Source organism: Phalangium opilio, unplaced genomic scaffold, assembly GCF_054372755.1.
Source record: "Phalangium opilio isolate 3A_F unplaced genomic scaffold, DU_Popi_V2 ptg000082l_1, whole genome shotgun sequence".
Lineage (NCBI taxonomy): Eukaryota > Metazoa > Arthropoda > Arachnida > Opiliones > Phalangiidae > Phalangium > Phalangium opilio.
The window spans coordinates 381,767-404,542 of NW_028324189.1; the positions used below are offsets into that span (position 1 = coordinate 381,767).

Sequence of the window (22,776 nt, forward strand, 5' to 3'; positions counted from 1 at the left end):
TTAGGTCAGGTTTAGGGCTAGATTTAACTTAGGTCAGGTTTAGGGCTAGATTTAGCTTAGGTAAGGTTTAGGGCTAAGCTGGGCTAGGTTAGGTTGCAGTCTCTTAGCAAATTGTTTATCAAAAATACATCCTTCATTAGCTTACTTAAAACAGAGTATGTTACCCATGATTTTAGGGCAGTATTTTCATTCTTCCGTTCCGCTGAATTTAAGCCTCTAGTTCGAGATAGGTCTAGGCCTTAAGAGCCGTTGATTGATTGTTCCGAAGAATAAAGCCAATAAAAAGCCCAACGTTCTATCGGATAAAATCAATTATAAGATTTTAAAAGCAGACGCCAGCTTGCTTAGAAATATATATTTTTTTCGCGCGCGATTAGAGTTAAGCACGTGTTCTGTATAATCTCCAGACTTCTTCTACCGAGTCTTTATCAAAAATCGAGGAATAGCAAGGATTCTCTCAAATTTGGGAAGACTTTATTTTTGCATAAATCGACTAGAAAAATCGTCTAATAAAAAGGAAAAAATTCAGTTGGTGGAAGATAAACAGTGTTGGGTTTTTGGCGCGCCGTCTCCACAAAAAGAAATGGAAGTGAAAGTGAATATTTTTTAAAGTACGTCCTATACAGGCACAAAATTGTAGTTTCGTTCAGATCATACGCGATTTACCTTGAAAGTGATTATTTATAGCGAGAAAATGCACATCCGTGTTTGTAGAATTGAGAATTAATGTCACATCGTTCAAATTTCATCATGAACACTTTTCCTCGCTTGATTTACTAAATCTGTGCGAGCTACGAACGTATTGCAAAGAGAGAATTTCCTTTTGGAGCGAGGATTTGACCTAATTTAAAAGTCGTTGAATTTACTTTTCGAGTCCCCTTTGAGATTCGTTTCTGCCACGCAAAAGTATACGCACCTTTCGCCTCAAAATATTGATTTACAGAAACAGAACGTTCTTAACTTTATTCTTAACATTCTTCGCACGAGTTTTACATTGGCAAAGGAAAATTATATAAAATCTCTCAAGTAGTGAGTGTTACATTAAGACTTCTCCATTTCTAGGTCAACCGCGCTAATATCTATTCCGAACGCACTTAGGCCTAATCGATAACCGTATTCTCTAGCTCCATACGGTAATATATATATATATATATTACATTTAAATTATATCATATCTCTTTGTTACCTTAAGATGGGAAAACTTATATATTTTTGTATTTGATATACACAATATTTTTAAGAAAAAAACCTTATTTTAATGCTCATCACGTAACGTATGTTTATTTATACAAAAGCCAAATCTAAATTTAATTTGACGATTCAAGAATAGTGAGGAGGTACTCTAGGAGCACTTATGGGTTGGAGTAGAAATAGATGCAATAAAGTAACCGGGCTACTATAGTAGATATCTGATTTTGAAAGGACATTTTCATACTGGCTATTTGATTAATTAACAAAAGGAATAAAAGGGGATCAACTCGAAAGACCTTTTCTGTTAGGTGAAAGAAACTATACCAAGGAAACTCCAGAGAGAGAGAGAGAGAAAGAGGAAACGTTAAAAAGATAGGGACGGTATGAACCATCCGGTTTATTCTCATTGGCTAGCTTTAGTTGGCGTAAAAACGTACCGGAAGGAAGTTAACCGAGCTCTTCGTTCTGCAAGGGCTCGAATGGAATTTTTCCTTTTGTGCGGATGATTCTTTTCCTAATGGTACAATTCTTTCATGGTACTCATTCAGAAGTTCTTCTAGTAACGTGACTGGGATTTATCATGTTACTAAATCGGTAAAATTTAAATAGTGGCACTATTTTGGAGTGTCAAAATTCAGATACAGGGAAATGCACGCTTTCAGTGAGATATAAACCCAGTTCTTGCCTTCCTTATGGTACTAAACACTTGGAGGTACATACCAGGAGTTGAAAAAACAACACGACATGGCAAAAAATGCATGCGCTCTCTATCGGATTAACACACTTTTAGTTTTTAGATTTTTCCCCTGGCACGATGGTTCTAAAACAGATACAAGGAAATACTGCGGAATTTAGAAATTCCTTTGTTTGCTCTTTTCAACGATGTTAAATATTTGGGGTTATATCAATCAGGAGCTGAGGAAAACAAAGAAGACCCCAACTATCACGATTCCCATCTCCTAGTTTTTAATCGCATCGCGTGATAGACCATTAAATTAATTACTTGTAGAGAAACCTCGCACTAAGACGCAATGCCACACGGAGCCCGGGTTCGCACTACCTCTAGCTGCGCATGTTTCTTGGAGTGAGGGAAATAAATAACCCCAGAATGCAACTTTCACCCATCCCTTTGGCGTTTGCTTCACTTATGGAATTAATGTAATGGTTTATTTCTCTGGTTTTATAATAAGAAAAACACGCGGTTATTGTATCGTTCCATTCTTGACACTTTAAGCCCTCTATAACACTCGGATTTAAGTCTACGAAATAAACCAGTGCAACAATATTAAAATTAGGGAGCGTATAACAACTGAAGAGTTCTTAACGCTATAGTTAATGAGCCGACGAAAGATTCAAAGAGGCACTCCAAATATTTTCTCAAGTATGAGCTTACTTACGGACAATGACAAGCTCGATGAAGACCTATCTTAGGCCTATTTATACATATATCATTACGAGCAATTCGTCACTAAGTCTAAAGCCGGAATCTTCAGGCAATTCAATGGTAGCCTCTTCTAGTTCTAATTAAATTAAACTACAAGTTGAAGTGAACGTAATGAGGCCGATACTTCAAAAGTATTCACGCCCATTTTTGCAAGATGACTGCGTTAGAAAAGGTCAAAGGGTAATAGGTTATCAGGGTAAATGTTCACGAAGCTGCCTTCATAGTTGTCAGTTCGCAGTTGCGCATTTAGACGTACGGCTGTAGGATAGGCTATATCTCATTTCCGCGGTTTTCTCTTATACTTCCTAAAGTTGGCACTATGTTCCCGTTCCGTCTTGATATAAGGCAAGGCCGAAATATCATTTATTACGTATTATGTTCGTGCCATCTTTGAGAACACGTCGTTCTATATCCTACGCTAGTTTTTTATCTTGCCTCGGTACACGAGCACATATTAAACTCTTGAGCCTGCTCTAAAAAATTGGGAGTAAACGTTAGCCGCGCTGTATCTAGACTAACTTCGGTCTCTAGAGCGTATTAAAAGTAACGGTTGAAGATGAATTTATCCTTTTAATACCCTGGGAGAGGTCCCAACTTGGGATTAAAAAAAATAACCGCGAAGAACAGCTGCGCCATCAAAGGTACACTTAAATACTCAAACAAAGATTATAACACCACGTCCCTTTTGAATGTTTGTTGATAAACATTTTCCCAACAAAACCTAAGGCAAGTTATTCGGTCTCGCACTGATACGCGCGGGAAATATTTGAAAAGAAATTTGAATATAAACCATAGTAATGTTACGAAATACCCAAGTAAGGACGTAACATCGGTTGAGAAATAAACCAGAAAACATTTAGACCTACACTCATAGGCATATAGAACGTTGAAGTAGACCTTTAATATAATAGTAGGCGTTCTGTAGTTAGGTTTAATTGTGTAATCTTTTCTTGCATGCCGCGTGCATTGTACTATATAGCGAGCAACGAGTAATTAGTATACCTCATTCTTTCGAGGGAATGTATAATTAATTAATATCATTTCGTCCCCTTTTAATCGTTTGTTATATATTTCATTCACAACATGTCACGTTCTTACCAAGTCATTAATAAACCCGGGCCTTTGTTTATATATTTTTGTATTTCCATAGTAAAAGAAATATGTGTTCTTTTCTTATTTCTCTTTGTGTATAATTTCGATTTGTCTTAAGCAAGAAAAGTATTTCATATAGTGACAGTGAGAATGTATGTTTGCATTGAGATTTAGAATCTCAATTGCGAAATAAACATAGAAAAAATAACACAGTTTGGAACGTATATAACATTCCTTTAACATGCTGCAAGACCTTAGCAGTTCTCATAAGCCAAGGATAATTAAGTATCGAGTAGAAATAAGGTCTCTTGAAGATGCTACCTTTACTGAAACTCTTTCCAACGAAGCAGTGAGCACGTTTGAGGTGGAGAGGCGACTCGGAGAGACCATATTCCCCGTCAGCCCCCCCCCTTTCAAAACTGGTATGGAGCTGTGGCTGAGTATCAGAGTTTCGCGCATGAGCAATCGGCTAACCAGAGAGGAAAAAGATCAGAGAAGTTTGTTTACAGCCGAGGTTGCAGTTAACCCCGCTGATCTCAGGTGTGAACCTCTAACAGTTTTTTCGTATTTATCTTTTTTAAATTTTCTTCTCAACGGATCACGTGAAGTTCGTCTCCTCGTCTGTGCGCCGAGGTAGGTGCGCGTGAGAGAGATATCGGGCTGTGCCGTTATATTTACCTTCCCTCTTTGACTCTCCTTCTTATACGTGCTCACTGAACGAAGTAGTGGAGTAAGTCCATATTTGGTACTTTCTTTTTTATTTCACGAAGAAAAGGTAATATGAACGACAGGCGTCGGCCGTTAAAAAATCAATGTACTTTTTTTTCTCCAACCAATGGGTGTATCTATATTCCAGCACCCATTTTTAGCGAAACGGCGAGTATCTTAGCTTACACGCTTTAGGGGTTAATATCCATAACGATTCTTTGGGAAAAAGAAATGAGGCAACGAATCATCTCTTCTCAAAACACTATATATATACTTTAGCTCTTTTATACCCCTATTTCGTTTCCAATATTAATATTGATTTCGGCCATAAACCGATCCCTACAGTATTTGCTTGTAGGTTATTTACAGGAAGATATTGAGAATTTTCGATGACTTTGGTGTTATATGTATAAAGTTTTTGCTTTTTCTTAGACGGGAAGGGTTAATATGTAAAATTATAAATGACTATAATCAAAAATAAGCAATGAACCGTTCAACTCATATATCATAGGATAGGATTGAGATGTTTACGATGTATATATAGTTAGTTTCTCGTGATTACTTGAAATTAAATCTTTAGCACTTTGAATTTTCAATACTCGCAAATGACCAAAGCTGGGTGTAGTTAATTTAAAGTTATCCATGAAATATCAAACTAAGTTCAATTTTAAAATTATTCGGAGATGTATTTCCTGAATGTTTCATTATGCGGATTTGTTCTTTTAACTAGTAGAGGAATCGATAAAAAATCACTTGATTTTCTTTTTCACTGTCCCATTAAAGGGCAAAGACCAATCCTCTTTGTGTTCATCAAAAAACCGTTATCCAGAATTAATTCAGCCCACAACCCAACCAATCTCTAGAGTACCATCTGACAATGACAATTAATGATTTTCCCCACCAAAAAAAAAAATAAACAAAAAAGAAATATAATAAAACCGCAAAAATATTCCAATTTAATAAAAAAAAGAAATAAATTCACTCATTTTCCATTTTTCTCCGATGCAAAAGACTCTAATGAACAAGTCATTATTTCACCCATAATTCTTAACAAAAAAGGGAGGTAAAAGATACCTCTTTTTTTTTTAAAAAAAAACTTGACTTTCTCAAATCAGGAGATACCTAGCATTTTTTTATACCTTCCATCGAGGTTCGCGTTTGACTAATTTATTCTGAAAACAATGAAGAGAAATGATATGGAATAATTTAAAATATATGCTATTTCTAATCCGTTTTATCCATTTGCAAGTCGCGAGGCTTAACCGTGGAAAAGGGGTTGGTTGATCATTTGGCCTTTCGTCTTTGCGAAAATGATATTGCGAGTATCGTCCATGCGTAAAATTAAACCTCATTTCAACCCGAGAGACTGGACAGTTGCCATCTAATTTTACCCTATTTTTAGCCCCGAGAATTTTTTTTATTCACAGACGTATTGATTACAAGTGTCTGACCTCTCGAATTTCTATACACCTTTATAACCCCTCCATTTATTTCGCGAAATCTTTTGAAACAACGTACGCACGCCTTGTAGAAATTATTATTTTAGTATAAAAAATATGTACAATTAAAGTTAACTACTGAATTAAGTACCGAGTTTAGCATTTCTTTATATGGAAGGACTTACTGTAATAAAAATTAATTGCCGTCTGGCCACCTAGGTACTTATAAGTCACAATTTTCTATACATACTTAGCGTATCATTACAATGTGTTAAGAAGGTATGCCATTAAAGTAAAGAATAAGTTTTATCATAATTTTTTTCCTCGTATTTTTTTAATTAGTTGCTTAATTCAAAGGATTAAAATTAAGCTTCGTGCTCAAAATTGATGTATTATAATGATTTAGATTATCTTCATTTTCAAGATAAGATTGGAGTGTTTAATGGAATAGTCTATTCATGGATAACACGAATAAATTCCAAAATTGCAACCATACCCACCCACATATACATATATATATATATATATATATATATATATATATATATATATATATATATAATTAGAACCAAAACACACCCACACTATAATCCCATAAATACTCGGAGAACCTAACGATAAGCCTTCGAAAGGAAGCCCAACTATACATTAATTAATAAGCCTCGCAATTCCCTAGCGAAAGTTTATATTGAAAATACTTAACTAGGGTGCACCTAGACTTATCACCTCATACCTTAACCACACAAACTTTCCCCATGTACACAGCGAGTCTGTGCATTAATCCTAACTTTATCAATCGATTAAACAAACATTTATCTTGCGATTAAAGCAAAAGCTCCAGAAACTACCCATCGTGCCTTTTCTTTCTAATTAACTTTTTTTTTGTTAATGAATTAGGGTTTTTATTAGACGATTCCATGGCTAAAGAGTTCTAGAGCAAGAGGTGTGTGTGTGAGGGAATTGAGTGTGAGAGAGAGAGAGAGAGAGAGAGAGAGAGAGAGAGAGAGAGAGAGAGAAAGAGAGAGAGAGAGAGAGAACCGTTGAATGATTTTCGCCGCATTGCTCAATGAAAGGAATAATACAATCTTTTTTATTCAGATTCTCAATCTTCCTTTCTCTTGACGCGTTAGGAAAAAATTGGAATATTTTCTCTTTCTCTTTTGACAAAAAATATTCTATTGGGACGTATTGCAACACAAATTTCGCTGTTATTTTAGCAAGTTACGTTGGTGATTCATAAGTTTATAAGATATGTTCCATAAGAATGACACTTCGTAATGCTAGAGACTTACAGTTCGAGCTAGTTCGAGAACGATAAGTGAGAATTGAAGTACTACACTCGGTTTATTTAGCAAGACTTCCATCTTCCTATTTAGTCTGCTATACTAATCCTTTGACAGCGCCTCACCAAGCGTCGCTTTACCTCGAATCTATGACCTACCTCATTCACTTCATGACAAGCTCCAGTTTCTAAGTTACCAGTGAAAAACTTATGGAAGGAACATATCTTATAAACTTATTATGATATGAACTGAAATGTTTTTGATTAAGATGTTTAAAATTATTTGACTAACCTAGTTTACGCAAGAAGATGATTAAATAAAATTTTGCAGTGTAAGCAAGAACGTGTTTGGGTAAAATTGCAATACGATTGATTTCCTTACGTAATATTTTTGTCAGTGTTTCCTTTCCTTGTCGCGAAAAATGACCCGCTTTTTCCGTTTCTCTTTATGACTAAAATATGCTTCGAGAAAGCAGTGCGTCAAAGAGAATACGTTAGTAAAGAAGTGGTAAGTGTTCCCTGAAAAAAATCTCCACCTTATTAAGAAACTTCCTCTTTGACAGTATGACCTTATAAATAGTAAAAAAATTCCATAGTTAGAGGGGTCAAGGGTTACGCGATATAAAACCAAATTTGAGAGCACACTTGTTACTCCTTTACTTTCATCTGCAGTATAACTATTTTCCATAGGGAGCAAAAAGTTGTTTTTCGTTCAATGTCTTTTGATGACATCTGGCGTATCTTATATTGGTGATATGGCCCACGGTGAAAATAACATATACCCACTTTTTTTTGTCGCTTCAATTTCTTTTCAATTTTGGGGAACGACTTTTATCAACGACATCTGTTGATAAGAAAGTGAAATCTGCTTGTGACATGAAAAATCTTATTTATTTTAAATCATCTAAGTTATTTGCATAAAACCTTCATAATCTATAACCTATATTTTCAGAGAACAAAGTAGGCATAACGTACATCCAAGGTGCTAAATGACTATAAATTATGAAATAATAATTTATAAGGTTGAGAAAATTCCCAAGTTTGAAACTAATTATAACTATAATATTTGTTAAGCTTCTCTAGCTGACATCAGTTTGTCTTTGTTTACTAATTTGTTCTAAATTCCTTCAACAAATCCGAGTATAATTTAATATACACCGTTATTTCAAATTAATGAATACCTCTAGACAATATTTAAGCCCACATGTATGTCAAATAAGAATTTAATTCGGAATTTATGGAATATTTAGTGTTCTATCTTTCCCCGAACAATTCTTTAGTACTTACTAATTAAATAATCCCCTTTTCTAGAATCTGTTTAAATTGTTAAAACGTGGAGGAAATTTCTCCTAAGTTCATCTAACAAGTAAATCTTCGCCAGTAATGAGATAATTTCGACTAAATTATATTTTGAAGGACCTTAAAATTTAATTGGATTAGCCTAGAATTATAACACGCAATAACTGAATATTTCAAGACTCTAATTGAATATATATATTTTTAAATCTATAAACAGGTGCGTACCATTCAGTTCTCGCCGTTTCCATGGCAACTAATACCTTTATTTAAAGAAAAGTGAAGGAAATTTCTGAAGAGTCTAATTTGAAAAACTCATCACGTGTGATTTTTCTCTTTTCAAACTAGAAAGTTGTTAAGTCTCGTGCCCTAGACGTTTTCATAGACGTTTTTTTTTGGTCAATTTCATGGGTCTTATTTAGTAGACATAAGGTTTTGGAGTATTTTCTATAAAATAGAGCAAATTTGTAACAACAACGCTAAGCCTAGACTCCTTATTAATGGCTGCCACCATTTATATATTGTACAAATTTCAACCAATGACTACAGTTTGTTCATAAGCAGTAGTTCCGGATTTTTTATAATTGTATTTGTTGGGCCATATCACGTGCTTTTTCAATGCACAGCGAAACGTTCAAGCTACGAGAGATTAATCCAATAACGCTAGATATCCACGCTGCCACCACGTGGTATCTAATTATGACGCCGAATCACGTGTAGGGTTAGATAGTAGTACCTGTTCTTATTAGCTTAAAACTGATCTAGCGATAACTGTAATTCACTTTACTGCTAAATACTACATTAGAACCTTCGTTGTAGTTCATCATCGTTAACTGCGTGTCCCTAAATAGATTCGGGTTTTAGCTTTATGAATTTATTACGAAAGTGTAGTTTCGCATTATAATCTTTCGATAGCGCCTTTAATTCCACCTTATAAGAGCTTTGTCATAAAATTGCTCTTCTCCTTTTTTCCCCCCTGTCCTTGTGTGTCCTCCCTCCAATAATTGGAAAAGGTTTTTAGCGAACCAGTACCGTCCCTGAGGCACGTTTAGGAATTAATTGATTTCAGCCCCAGTAATTAATACACTAATCATTTTAAGTGCTTAGGGTTTTAATAGGTTCACGTGACAGGGGCTAGCTTAGTTAAAAAAAAGTGGCTGCATGTAGCGACCGTGTTGACTTTTTATATACTCAACAAAAAGGATTAATAATAATAACAACAAAGAGATACATCGGTGTCAGTGATTGACAAACAAACATGAGCCGTTAATAAACGTTGTAAGGCACTGTACAATATTTTCCTGATTTCAAAAAAACATTATTTCCTGATTTCAAATTAACAACAGTTCCTGATTTCAAATTAACAACAGTTCCTGATTTCAAAGTCATAATATTTCCTAAATTCAAACTATAATAAACTTTTTCAGTTTAAATAGGTTATTCAAGGAGAGACTGAATAAACTCTGTTAAAGTTTAGAGAATGAAAAAGGGGTTGGAGGAAATTTAAATTGTATTAAAGGCGCTGTGACGCAGGTACAAATATTCTCTCGTCTCTTTTCTGAAAAGGCGGTTATAGCGCGTGCAATGCGTCACGTGGCTTACTAGTAATTATTGCATCAAAGCTACGGATGTTTAAATAATGATATTAAAAATCCAGGAATATTCAAACTAAGTCTTTAATCTTTGAAAGGTAAAAGCCACGTACGTTAGAAGTTTTGTATCCTAAATCCTGTTCTCAACCGCATTTGACAAAAACTACTTTAATTCCTACGAGATTTAGCATTTTGTATTACTTCCCCTGAACTATTTGTCAAGTGCCCCTTTGAACTAAACCACGCACAAAGAGAGTAAGCGGATGAAGGAAGAAAACATACGAGGAAAAGTTTTATCTGGCACAGCATTATTTATGATAACAAAAAGGGTATAAACTTTGTTTTCCCTGGAGATGATAGCTTCCTGTACCAAAGAACGGAAACGAAAATGGTTAAAATCCCCAGAATAAAAGCATTTTAACACTCAATAAGTGGGAGGGGCCTCGATACCACTGTACCAGCCTTCTTTTAGGCTTAGCGGTTTGAAAAACAACCTTTGAGAAAGATCAAAAAACCTAAAAACCTTTCTAACATAGTAAAGGCCCGAATCTTATGTTTTAACAATTAGATCTACTCGGATATACAAAAGGTCAAAGGTGACTTTGATTAGGTACGTTCTAGTTTAGATCCTAAATAAAGCTTTGGTAATTATAGAAGTTTCTACTCGCGGTAAACAGAGCATGTCGGGGAAAGTTTCAGGATCCTAATAGCATTTGCCCAATTAGTGAGACGTCGTATCTAAAGAGAACCCTGCGCTGTCAGAACTTGATAATTTCAACACCAAGGCCTAAAGTATTAAACCAAAATCATCATCAAATTCGCGAAATTTTGAAATTGGAAGCATTGTTGTAAATCTCAATACCTTAGGGACACACAAATTAGGACTTAAATATTTGTGTCCACTATGGAGGCTTGCCCAAGGAAGTATGTTTCCCTGCATGTATTATTTGTATTGACCAATCATTTTCCACTGTAGACAATAAAAAAAACTCTTCCTTTGGTTTGGTTTTATAGGCTGAACAATATGAAATAGCCTGGTAAATACTAAATTCTTCAATTCCAAAGTACCCGGACGATATTTTTCCGGTAGCTGACACAATGGGGTTTTTATTATCAACTTGTGGTGGTAGGAAATGGTGCTGCTCAATTTTTCTTCGATTTCTAGCGGGGAGGACCGTGTTGCGGAGGTGTAAAAACAGAAGGTGATAAATCTGCGAAGAAGGGAGCTCGCGTAAGGTCGTAAAGAAAGGCCGCCATCATGCATTGCGGGGCTTTCGGAGGTCCCGCATTTATATTTTTTTGTGTCCCCAAAAAGAGAGGAGTATACCGTACTTTTCTCGACCCGACAAACATTTATCACGACACTTGATGTTCTTTTCATACGCTTCGGCAAGCTGACGGCAAATTTCATCTCGTATTTCCTCCCCCACATAACCCATTCGAGCCCAATTTATTCACTTTTCCCTCGAATATGAACGGGGCTTTTTTATTTCTCACGTGCTCAGCGTGGTAAACATTTCTACAGGGGTCGTACGAAATACAAGGGGTTGGTTGCGCCTAAATGTTTGCTTCTCCAAATAGCTTCCTTTTAACGAATTTGTTTTTTAAATTTAAGGAATATTCAGTAGAAAATTCAACAAATTCATGTATTTCCCACTGGAATTTTTTTTTCACCAGAAACAAATAAAAATACTAAACAGAAAAACAATGAGACTGTAGATTCTATTATAAATTGTATCTCAGGATAAATCCCCCAAAAATGAAATATTTTTGGCAAAAATAAACGAATTTGGAAACTTTGCAGTGGCACGCTCTATTGAAAAGTTTGAAATATTCACAGAAATCTATTTAATTTAAAATAAAACCAATATGCAGTTCTTTATAGAATCACGAGAAAGTTTTCTCATACGGAGTTTTTGCATCGTTTTTAAAGGAAATGTTCAGGTACCATAACATAATACCTTGAAAGAACGACCATTTTCTAAGCAGCAAACTTGGAAACAAAATAAGCAGCTTAAAAACAGGAATAAATTGGAAATAAAATACATTTAAAATGGGATCATCTCCGAGCGTAAAATTTAAATAGGGTTTAATTAGTTCAGTTCAATTCACTAAGTCGATGAAAGATACTAGTGTTTTTTAGAGCACGCGAACTTCATATGTATGTATACATGTCATCTCTTTCGGACAAGTCAAGCGCAACGACGCGTAAATATAGCGAGTGTATCGTGGAAGTAAATTTTATACGTGGTCGGAAAGAGAATGTAAATTTTGAGTTTCCTGATTGGGTTAAATTTATATTGGCTAGTTGCCCCGAGAGTAGTTCTTTCTGGACTTTAAAGCCCACGGAACATCCATCATTCTGTCAGTGCGTTTTACATCAAAGACTCTTGTATCATAAGTGCCATTGCCAAAGTAAATGAGTTTACATTTTAGTCGAGGGGATAATCACCTTTAAGTTGTCATAGCGTTACTAAACATTTATACATTAGATTAAAAATACTTTGAATCTAGTAGCAAGTAACTCCTGATTCGGTCGACAAATTGTTGCGTTTTAAATGCACCTAGTATGTCTCTTTCTTCTAAATTGCAACACATATTTTGCTCGATTATAAATATCAGGGATCATTGCGTTTAATTAATTTTTTAACAAAAATACTACAGTATGTCGATTGAGTTTAGTCATAAGAGAAACGTAATAACCTTAATTCAATTTTCAAACTAGGTCGCTATAGGCGATATAGAATGACATTGGTATATAGTGGGGTACTTTGGGCAACAATATGTTAACATATTCCGACATCTTTCCCTCGTGATTCTCCCGGGATTAGGCTTAGAGAGAAAGAAGGGCTATCAATGTAGACGTACGCTTTCGGTTCTTATTTTCACATACTGACTGTAAGCGCGGTTCCTAGGAGAGAGAGGGACGTCAGAGCTACACTAAGCTAACAAAATTTGCAAAACGAAAACCTTCCTAAAAGGCGGGAAGAGAATTTAACACGCGCATTGGATCGAAATGGTGCAGGGAGTTGACGAATTCTTTCTATAGGGTATACAAGCCCACTTTACCTCACGATCATAGATATGTGTATTCACAATATTCAATCAATAACAAACAAAGTGGTTTGGGTCAGTTTTTCTTCCTGACGCGATAAGTTCCTTAAATCCAAACCGATTTAACTGTAATTTTGCATTGTGATTCCTTATACTTTATTAAAGATATGTTTAAAATTTCGTTTATATCCGCGGCCATTTTAAAAAATGGCGACCATAAATAAAATCAAAGCCATTTAGCGTGATAACTGGAGTAGATATTAACCGATTACGATGAAAATTGGAACAATAGATGATAATATCCTTTAAATCAACTACATAATAAATTTTCTATTAAATTCGGAAACACCTTAGGAAATGGCTGCAGCGGGAACCAAATTGAAAATAATTGATAAACCAAACTTAATCAGAACCTTCATTTCGACATACTTCCAGTATCTATTCCCTTTCCCCCATCGAATCAATACGTCTTTGGAGTTTCTATAGTTGGACTATTACGAGTCCGAACTCAGTCAGATTCTCTGACTTTTGGCGCCCCCTTATCAACAAATAGTCTCCTCGGTTCGCGTGGCGCCTGAAACGACAGCTTCTCGATCTAACCTTTACGTACCTATTCCGTTTTCAAAAACTCTCCACCCACTCTTCAATCCGAGCTCTCCGTTCCGTTATTTAAGCTCAGGAGAGAGAGAGAAAAAAAGAAAATCAGAATTCGATCCAATCAAAAAAAGAAATGCGGTTGTAGCTATGATGCCAACTTGCCAGGTTTCTCCTTATCCCAAAACGAACAAAAAATCGATTCTTTATACATAGAACACCCGTTAAACAAAAGGTACCGTGGTCATAAATACAGACGTTACACATAGACGGTCAGACAAAGTTCTAAAATCCCCCCTTTCTCACGTTATGGGAGTTAAAATGTACGGTTGTCAGTCTAAAAAGCGCCTACAATTCACTGCTCCGTGGTATTGTATAGAAACGAATGTGGGTCATATCGCTAGTATACCGTAAATTTTCACGGATTAAACATTTTTTTTATTTGTAATAAAACTATAAAGCCCACAAATATAAAGTTTCGTTTGTTCTGGCGCGGGGTGTCTCGCTAGTAACTTCTCGCCAATATCTCATTTGGAAAGAAGTATTTTTACGAAAACTGGCAAACTTAAGTGTAGTCCCCATTGGATTCGGGTTCCCTTTTATTCTTGTCAAAGTTTTATTTTATTTTTCACCGTGTTCTTTCTTTTCAAGAAGTCGGGACTCATTTTGTCGAGCAAAAATTGATTAAAGCGATTGCGCCGCGCGTTTTAAGGCTCGTAAGGAGCTAACAGACCTCCGAGACGGCTTTCCTTCACGCCAAGTGCAATGCAGTCAGTGGCGAGACTTCAACCCGCAAGAAGACCCCGAAGAGATGAACGTTTTATCCTCGAGGCTACCCCTTTCCTCTCTCTTTTATTTTCTTGGTGTTGTCTTGAAATTTAGACAGTTTAAGTTAGGACATGTTCTTAGGGTAAAACTAAGTGAAAAGTGACAAAGAACACGCATGATGGGGTCTACAACATTTAGTTACGGAGATGTGGGCTTCCAAAAACATTGATTGGCCCCTAAAACACATACGTGAAGTAAGACATATCAGCCTTCAATTGCATTCTATTTATGAAATTATTGAACCTTTATCTAGCAGAAGTGTAAGTACTATCAAATGGGTAGAAGTGCGCGTACGCTGGAAAATAAAACTTATGGCAGACTCGTGCGATGTACACTCGCAACTTTGAAAACTTTGGGGAAAAACTGGCTTAAACTTTCTATATTATCAGCCGTCATTTTCATTGTGTGCGAAGTGTGTTTTAAGGAAGTTTTTGGCTCTGATCCCCTGGAGGTTCGTGTTATAGGCGTATAGCGCAAAGTAGCAAAGCTGAACGACGCGCGAAGTAGCGGCTACCCTTTAAGCAAAAGTGACGAACTCCGCTAAAATAAAAAAAGAAAAGAATAATAAAGAAGAAAATTCCGGTCGTTCCGAGTTAAATGACGCGAGAAGGACCTCGCGAGTCTCTTCGTCCAATCATTTTTGCTTATCTTACATAAAACTGCCCCGGATTACCGAACACGGGTTCGCGAACCCCGGAAAAATTAATGTACCAGTTATACAGTATTGCAGATGTAAGCATATTGGAGGATCCCGGTGCTTAAGGAAAGTGACCACTACTGGTGGACAACTATGAGTGCATGGACATTCCAGGCCCACCTTCATTCTAAACTGACCGCTGTCTTATACCTATTAAACGTTGAAACTTCCTAAACTAAACATTTGTTGACACTAGTGTCAAAAATGGTAAACGATACAACCCTTCTTCACCGACCGGGTTGAAAGGTCAATAGCTTGCAGAAATCAATCTATACATTTTCAATTTGGAATAAAATTAACGTACAATATTATTCTTCACTGAACTCAATACCCTGTCGTTCATTCGGTTTAATGAATCAAATATTCAATCCTGTTTGAAGAGATAAGAATATTTCTGAATATAATAAATATAGGCCTATAAAATCTCCAAAGCATCTTGCGTTAGTTATGGCTTGTCTTTAGAATATTTCATACTAATAGCGGTAGTAATTGACAGTGCACCACCGGCCGGAAAATCACGATATTCATTACGTTAGACAAATGTAGGAAAAGACCAGTACGTAATTAGAATTTCTCTATTTCCAAATAGAGCCAAAGTCTCATTCCGTATTGTTCCAAAACAGCGACCACCTCCTTGCATGGTTGGTATCTTATAACGAAACGATTTGCGAGCTCAGCGTTAAGATACATGGAGGGGATACGCATTCCGAGGTGTCGAACATAAAGCTTATTTTCGCATTCTCGCGAACGTAAAGCTACTACGAATACCGAGCGAGTGTTCGACCTTTCTAGCGTTCCGCGTGAAAATGTCGCGAGGTAATCTTTTAAACTAATTTATCGTAAAGAGTCAGGTGCTAGAATAAAATCGATAGAAGCTTGAGAAGATCTAACTTTTGGAGTATGCGTGTATGCAAAGAGAGCAAAGATGCATCGCGTCAATGATGACGTCGGGTCTTTTGTGCCGAGAGAAAAGACAAAAGAAGATAAACCCTTAATACGGTCATGGATGCTAGCTGCTCCAAAATGTCACTATCGACGATTAACTATAGCTCGCTACGCATTGGCACGCGAATTACGTGTTGAATTGACATTGGAATTTAGTTGGGAGATAATAAGGTCTGAATGCTGCACACCTGAGCACCGTGTGGAATACCTTTTCAGGTTGTTGATAAAATAAAGGTGTATTCATATGTTCAATAGGTTAAGTATATGAAGTGTGATACTTATGGAACATATCTTATGGTAAAATTGAAAGGAATTGGTTGTATTTCATATGTTGAAACGTCAAATATTTGACTATAGAGTACTGGTTTCGTTTTACTACAAAAACCATCGAGTTCGAGGACTTTTTCATTAGCGAAACTGCAGGGTTGAACACGCGGGAGATTAGGATCTTTCAACGGCACGCTATATCCGCTTAAATTCTTTCTTTGTCATCCACGAAAGGAATGCGGAACGTACTGGAAATCGCAGCCTTTATATATATATATCCTTCAAAAGAGAACCCACGCAATCGTCGCAAATTGTAAATTAAATTAACAAAAGGAGAAATTTCAATTTGGGATTCTTGACTATACGGTATTATTATAAAATTTCAACCAAGGATAATTAAGAATAATGTGGGAATAAGTGGTTTGAAGATACCAGGGAGGAATGCAATGGGAGCGGAGGGATGTTGGAAAACTTGGTTATAGCTTATCACGTGACAAGAAGGAACAAATACCCTCTGTGGGAGTCTAGGCTCGTGGTGTAGAGCACAGTTTAAGTCACAATACGACTCCCAGACGATATTACCAATATGAATTATATGGTGACTTTGTAACGTAAATAGAGCGTATAGTTATCACGCCTCTGATTACCATCTTGTTTCAAGAAGTTACCGTGGCTATTCCCGTGCAGAAAGACCCCAAAACATACATACGTTATAGTACCACAAGATCCACAATCTTTTTTAATTTCCCTAAATTTGTCCAGAAAAATTTCGTAAAAGTTCTGGCTGCCCTCTATACGTACAATGCAACTAATTAATGAGAAAGGGTTTAGTTTTCCGTATTCTGTAATGAATACAAAGTATATGGCGTTGCGAAGGCGCTCGCTTGGTTGACATTAGAAGTAATTAAATTGAGTGCGTCTTTCGTACAACACACGTAAGGGACGAACGGTACAATTTGTTAGCGTACATATTCTCTATTGGTAAATCTATTCAAAACCGAGCTTTCGCTTTATTCTCCGTAATTCTCCGAGGGTCCAAAAGGTGTTACCGAATATTATGCTAATGAGCAGTTAGATCGTTTACATAAATCATTTAAGAGCATTTACGACTCCAACTTGTAATGGTTCGGATGCAGAGAGTCAAGAGATAATCTTCCACGTTTATGACTACACGGCGGTTTTGGGGTGGAACTAACTCTAAAACTAAAACCAACATACTACTACAGAGTTCAAGGCGACTAAATTAAAATCGTAGTTGGCTAAATTAACTATTTAAAATGTAAAATCCATTGCTATCGTAAGATACAACATTTAAGTATAAGTAACAAGATAGCGTTATCAGGATTTGATGAAGCCCTGCAGATTGTTCAAAAAATCTTAGGAAGGTTGAAGGAAATGATCTCATACCCACAACTCCAGTAACCTAAAGTAACCTGAGTGAAGTTACCATTTCAGTCACGAATTCCATAATGTAGTTTTTCCGTATTTTTTGTTTTAGAAGATGTTATGGGACCCAGTATAAGCGCATTACTAATTCTGTAAACGTAGCCTCGGTTTTGACCCTTTAGCTCTTTCGTACCTAACCTCACCTATATTGAGTGAGGCTTGGTTCCCGTAACGAGTTTGAGGAGATACTTAAAGTGATAGTACTATATTAAACCAACTATCCCTTTAAAGCAATATCAATGCGCATAACCACGTTAAACAGGTCTCCCAAAACGCTTTGCGCTCCTTGTTTTAGCTTTAAACAATCCACGTAGACGGTACTTCAAAATCAAGGGCAGTTTACAATCAAGCGAAAGCTAGTGAAGTATATAGTGAACCAATATATAAATGTTAAAGACGGCGGTTGGTTATATTGTAGCAGTTTGGTAACGACTAAAACTTTCCTCTGGATTTTATAGACACTTTAATATCCTTGACTATATAAAACTTAAATTTGCTTTAGGGTCACGATTGTCACGAGCGAGAAGGTGCACTAGAATAGGTCCTTTTACTACGGTATTACGACTTTGGGGTTATTTACGATTATTTTGCAGTTTAATACTTTTGAAGTCGGAAAGGACCCACGAAATAAGTCCTTTCCAAGAATGTAACTCGTCATCATGGGAAAGATGACGATTCTAAGAGAGCTAGTTTCCCCGAAAGAATATATATAGGAACATTGTCCCATAAAGATTGGCCGCCGCGAATAAGCAGGCTAAAAGACTGTCATAAATATTGGCACTTACCCCATGCAATGCAATCCGGTTAGGGATTCCACGACACGCGTCCCATCGGTATGGTATAACTAACCCAAAGTATCGTCGTTTGATGAGTCTCGTAAATGTGCTGGCTTCCTTGGTTGTAAATAATCATCGTCATACTTGTCCCTAAAATTTATAAAAAGATAAACTTATTAATAATTAACAATAATTATAATATTGGTACCATCAGGGATATATTTAATTTTAGGAGTAGGAATGGAGAACAGAGTAATCTGGGCGCGCTTCAAAGTCCCGGATCCCCTTCCACGGGACGGGGGGGGGGTATGAAAGAAGAGGTGGGTGATAGCGACAGAGGTAAAAGGGAATTACGTCACAATTTTTCGCCGTCCCCGTCAGCAACGTCATCACGGCGTAGTTTAAGTGTGCCAATAAGATAATTTAAATTTTCGTTACGTGTTGGAGGGAGGGGCTCGATACTGGGTGGTCTATGAGTCGGACTGAAGTAAATACTAACCGTTCTCCATTCCTACTTCTAAAATTAAATCTATCCCTGTTGAAACATTAATTGTAATTTTTCCGTATCATAGTTATATCCCAGATATGAAACCAACTTAGTATAATCTTAGCTAGACTTTTTTGGTGCATGGGGTCTAATTGCGGGGAACCTACTCAGTTCAAATACGTGACCCTTTCCTAAATTGCGCATTCTTCTTTTTCTCGTTGCAGGATCGATATGCTCGGGGTGTACGAGGTACCACGACCATCGTCATCTTCTCTAGCTGTCCTCTAGAAATTAAATTTCATTTTTCCGCTCGGTCGCGCCAAAAGGAACAAGAAGAGATTTCGCGCAAAGTCAGTAAAAGTATAGTGTAACCGGCATCGGAGAAAAAAGGTACTAACGCGCGGTATATAATATGACCAGGGTTAGCAACCAGACCAATAATACCGATCCCTTAGCGGTGAACTCTCGCATATTCGTCGGTAATTTGAACACTTACGTTGTCGAAAAAGAAAATGTTGAACAAATGTTTCGAAAATACGGACGGGTCATAGGTATTTCAATGCACAAAGGTTACGCTTTTGTTCAATTTACGGACCCTTTTGACGCTAGAAACGCCGTGCTTGGCGAAGACGGACGGACACTCGCCGGACAAATACTCGGTACGTATATTAAACTCGTAGTTAAATCGTAATATCATTGAAGTACCCTGGTTCCTTGACGCGTTGAGTCTCGATACGCGATTCAACATAACGTTCCAAAGGGGACTTAAGGGGAGTCCATTTAAACTAGGATTTGAATGGCTTATACATCCACGCCTATATATTAAGTTCCTCGGATAGATATTGTCTAAATATTGAATATACACCCTAAATTCTAGTCATCAATATAGATGATAGGACCATATTAATTGATTAGAGATATACCTTGATTCGAGTGCTTGATTGTTCGCGTCTATAGTTAATTTAGGTGACCTAGAAAATTTAAGCGGAATGGCGAACTTCATATTGTTACTTAAATATACTGGATAAATGCGTGAATAAATTTATAAAATGAAGGATATAGTGTTACTATACGGTTACAAGGACAAAAAGCAGTAACAGAAAGTGATCTTTTTTTCTCAGAAAGTCAGTTTGTAAAATAAACTTACCAAAATAGTACACAGTGTAGTTGACCAATAGCAATTTAACAGTAGATGCTAATATTAAAGAAATAGAATGATAGCTCCGGTTTCTAAAACCCTTTTTTAATAAAGTAGTTATATAAAGCTTTCAGCAAATTTCATTTCTTTCCCATGGAGTTTAGAGGCGGAAAAATAAAATCCCCGAAAAAATTCAAATTAAAAGAAAAAATAGTCTAATGCCAAAAATACCCCGAAGGACCCAAAAGCAACGTCTTAAGTTAATAACTTTTTAAGATCACAATTTAAGATACTACATATTCTTTAGTTGAGCTCTGAACAAAAGATACGACCAACTTTACTAAAAATCCCCCTTTGGGCCCTTGGGTACCAACAAGAAAAAAATATTGATTTTGGCAGTTAATATACAAAAAGGGGCCTCTAACTCTGGCTATATAGGGAGCAAAAAGGGGCAAAAATGTAGTAGAAGCGCGAGTTCGCGGTCGTTCCTTTTAAGAAATATTGCTTGCTCGGGACCCCAATCTTCTCATGGGAGACAAAGGTACACGTCGTTGGGTCAGGAATGCCTAATACAAATGGGAAATAAATCGTTCCTTGTCCAAATTCGAGACTACTCCGCCCGTTTCTACGGGCACGCCCACGTCTTCTTGCCCGAAACACACGAGCCGCCCGTCTTCCCTTGACTTAGACCAAAAACATAACCAAAGGGACAAGTGAAACAACAAGCTCAAAATAAGATACTATCCCTTCCAACGCGAGTCCACGCATCAGCCAAAGTTAATTTCCTGCAAAATAATAGACCTTCTCTACGTAAAATCTGTGGGTATGCAGCCCTTACTATCAGGACATACAAGGGAGTATGCGCACCCCCAGGATCCAAAACGCCTACTGCGCAGGCGCCGAAAAGCGAGATGGAAGGCGGAGTTTTACCCCCACGCCTTTCCCTCTTATCTCGAACAGACAACTTTATTTATCTTTGTCTATCTGTTAATAACGCTGAATATAGTGAGAATTTAGACTGGTATGTCCCTAAAGAATATTATTTGTCTTCGCTTTGATCATCGATTTAAAACAGGATGACAGTTTTCTTCCCAAGTTTTTTATACGTCCCTGGAAATAGAGGGACCTTAAGGTACGAGTAACTGACGCACGTCACTTCATTGATGTTTAATGCGCTGCGGAGGACTTTTCTTTCGGCTGTGGAAGAAACTTTCTTACAAGACTAACTGGTACCGCGCCCATAAATAAGACAGTCTGTCTGGTCTAGACCACCACGGAACAATCACAGTGATAAATACTAGAAAATTGGGCAGTCATTGGAGAGATCTTCATTATCATACATTAATACGCTCAGTAATTCTCGTTAAGCAACGTCGTAAATGTCCCCTGGCTTTCAATATTCGCCTCGAATCATAATGTTATATCGAACAGAACAATCTAAAACGTTAGCTGTATCCATATTGATCAGTAAACCCAGAAGGGGATAATAGGAGAAGGATGACACTCTGTATCCTCTTAATACATTAGTTACGTAACATTATTCTTCCCAGGCAACCGTTTTTGTTTGTTCTCCAGCTGTTGAGATGGGCATCGCACCCTGGAGGTGAATTTTATAACTGTTTGTCACTAAATATTCAGCAATTAACCCACAAACCTCGTCTTGAAGTGGGACAAAAATTCTCAAGGGCGCCTTGGAAAATAGAGGGAACTATTTATCGCGTATGCGATTCAGTTTAGTATCTATGCTCAAAATGTTGTGATGTTGGGATGAATCATGTTACAATTACCCCACCGCTTTGTGGTACACTTCTCACGTTGAGGAGTATTATATACTTCTGGTAAAAGTTACCGCGACTAAACTTAGAACATTATCGTCGCGACGGTGGCTACCAATTCCCAAACTAACCCGATGAGCTCTTTCGTCAATAGAGGAGTATCGCCCCAAGCTTGTTTAAATATAGTGAGAAATACCTGGATATACCCCAACCGTATCTTCTTTAGTTCCCGTAAAGCTCTAAATCGTTTACAGATTGGTTTAGCTAAACCATTTCTAATCTTTATGTTCCTGATACATAATTCTATACCTTCCCAGTAACAGTTCTATTGCGTATGTCAGGATAATTCATTACGTCACAAGTCAAATAGCTAAGCCACTCTGCAGGATGAAGTTAGACAGTATAGCGAAATACGGTGGAATATTATTATCGAGCGATGTACAACGACCAAGCCTAGGTACCGCGCCGCTTTAGAGATGGTCGACTCCAAAATTTAAGCATGCCAAGGGTTGGGAGTTGAACAGGATATGAGAATGGAGGTCTGACGGGCAGATACGCCATACGCAATATAACACGTGGGAATTGCTAGGAAAGTGGCCCGGTATAGCCAAAATTAAGTTCGACAAACTTACCATATAGAAAAAACGTAAGGTTCACAATTTTTAAATTTCACAAGAACTTCTACAGTACGAGCTAAGCCTAATTTGAAAATGAAAACTGACCCG

At 36.9% G+C, this 22,776-nt stretch overlaps 1 protein-coding gene across 1 annotated transcript in view; it reads left to right on the top strand.

The window, feature by feature from the left end:
- Positions 1-22,776, top strand: part of LOC149650674 (uncharacterized) — a 48,349-nt gene that overhangs the window by 9,576 nt on the left and 15,997 nt on the right. Inside the window, exon 2 of the mRNA XM_089847274.1 lies at positions 19,363-19,797. Coding sequence (XP_089703400.1) covers positions 19,551-19,797 — 247 coding nt within the window. The 5' untranslated portion in view covers positions 19,363-19,550. The remainder of the gene's footprint in view (positions 1-19,362; positions 19,798-22,776) is intronic.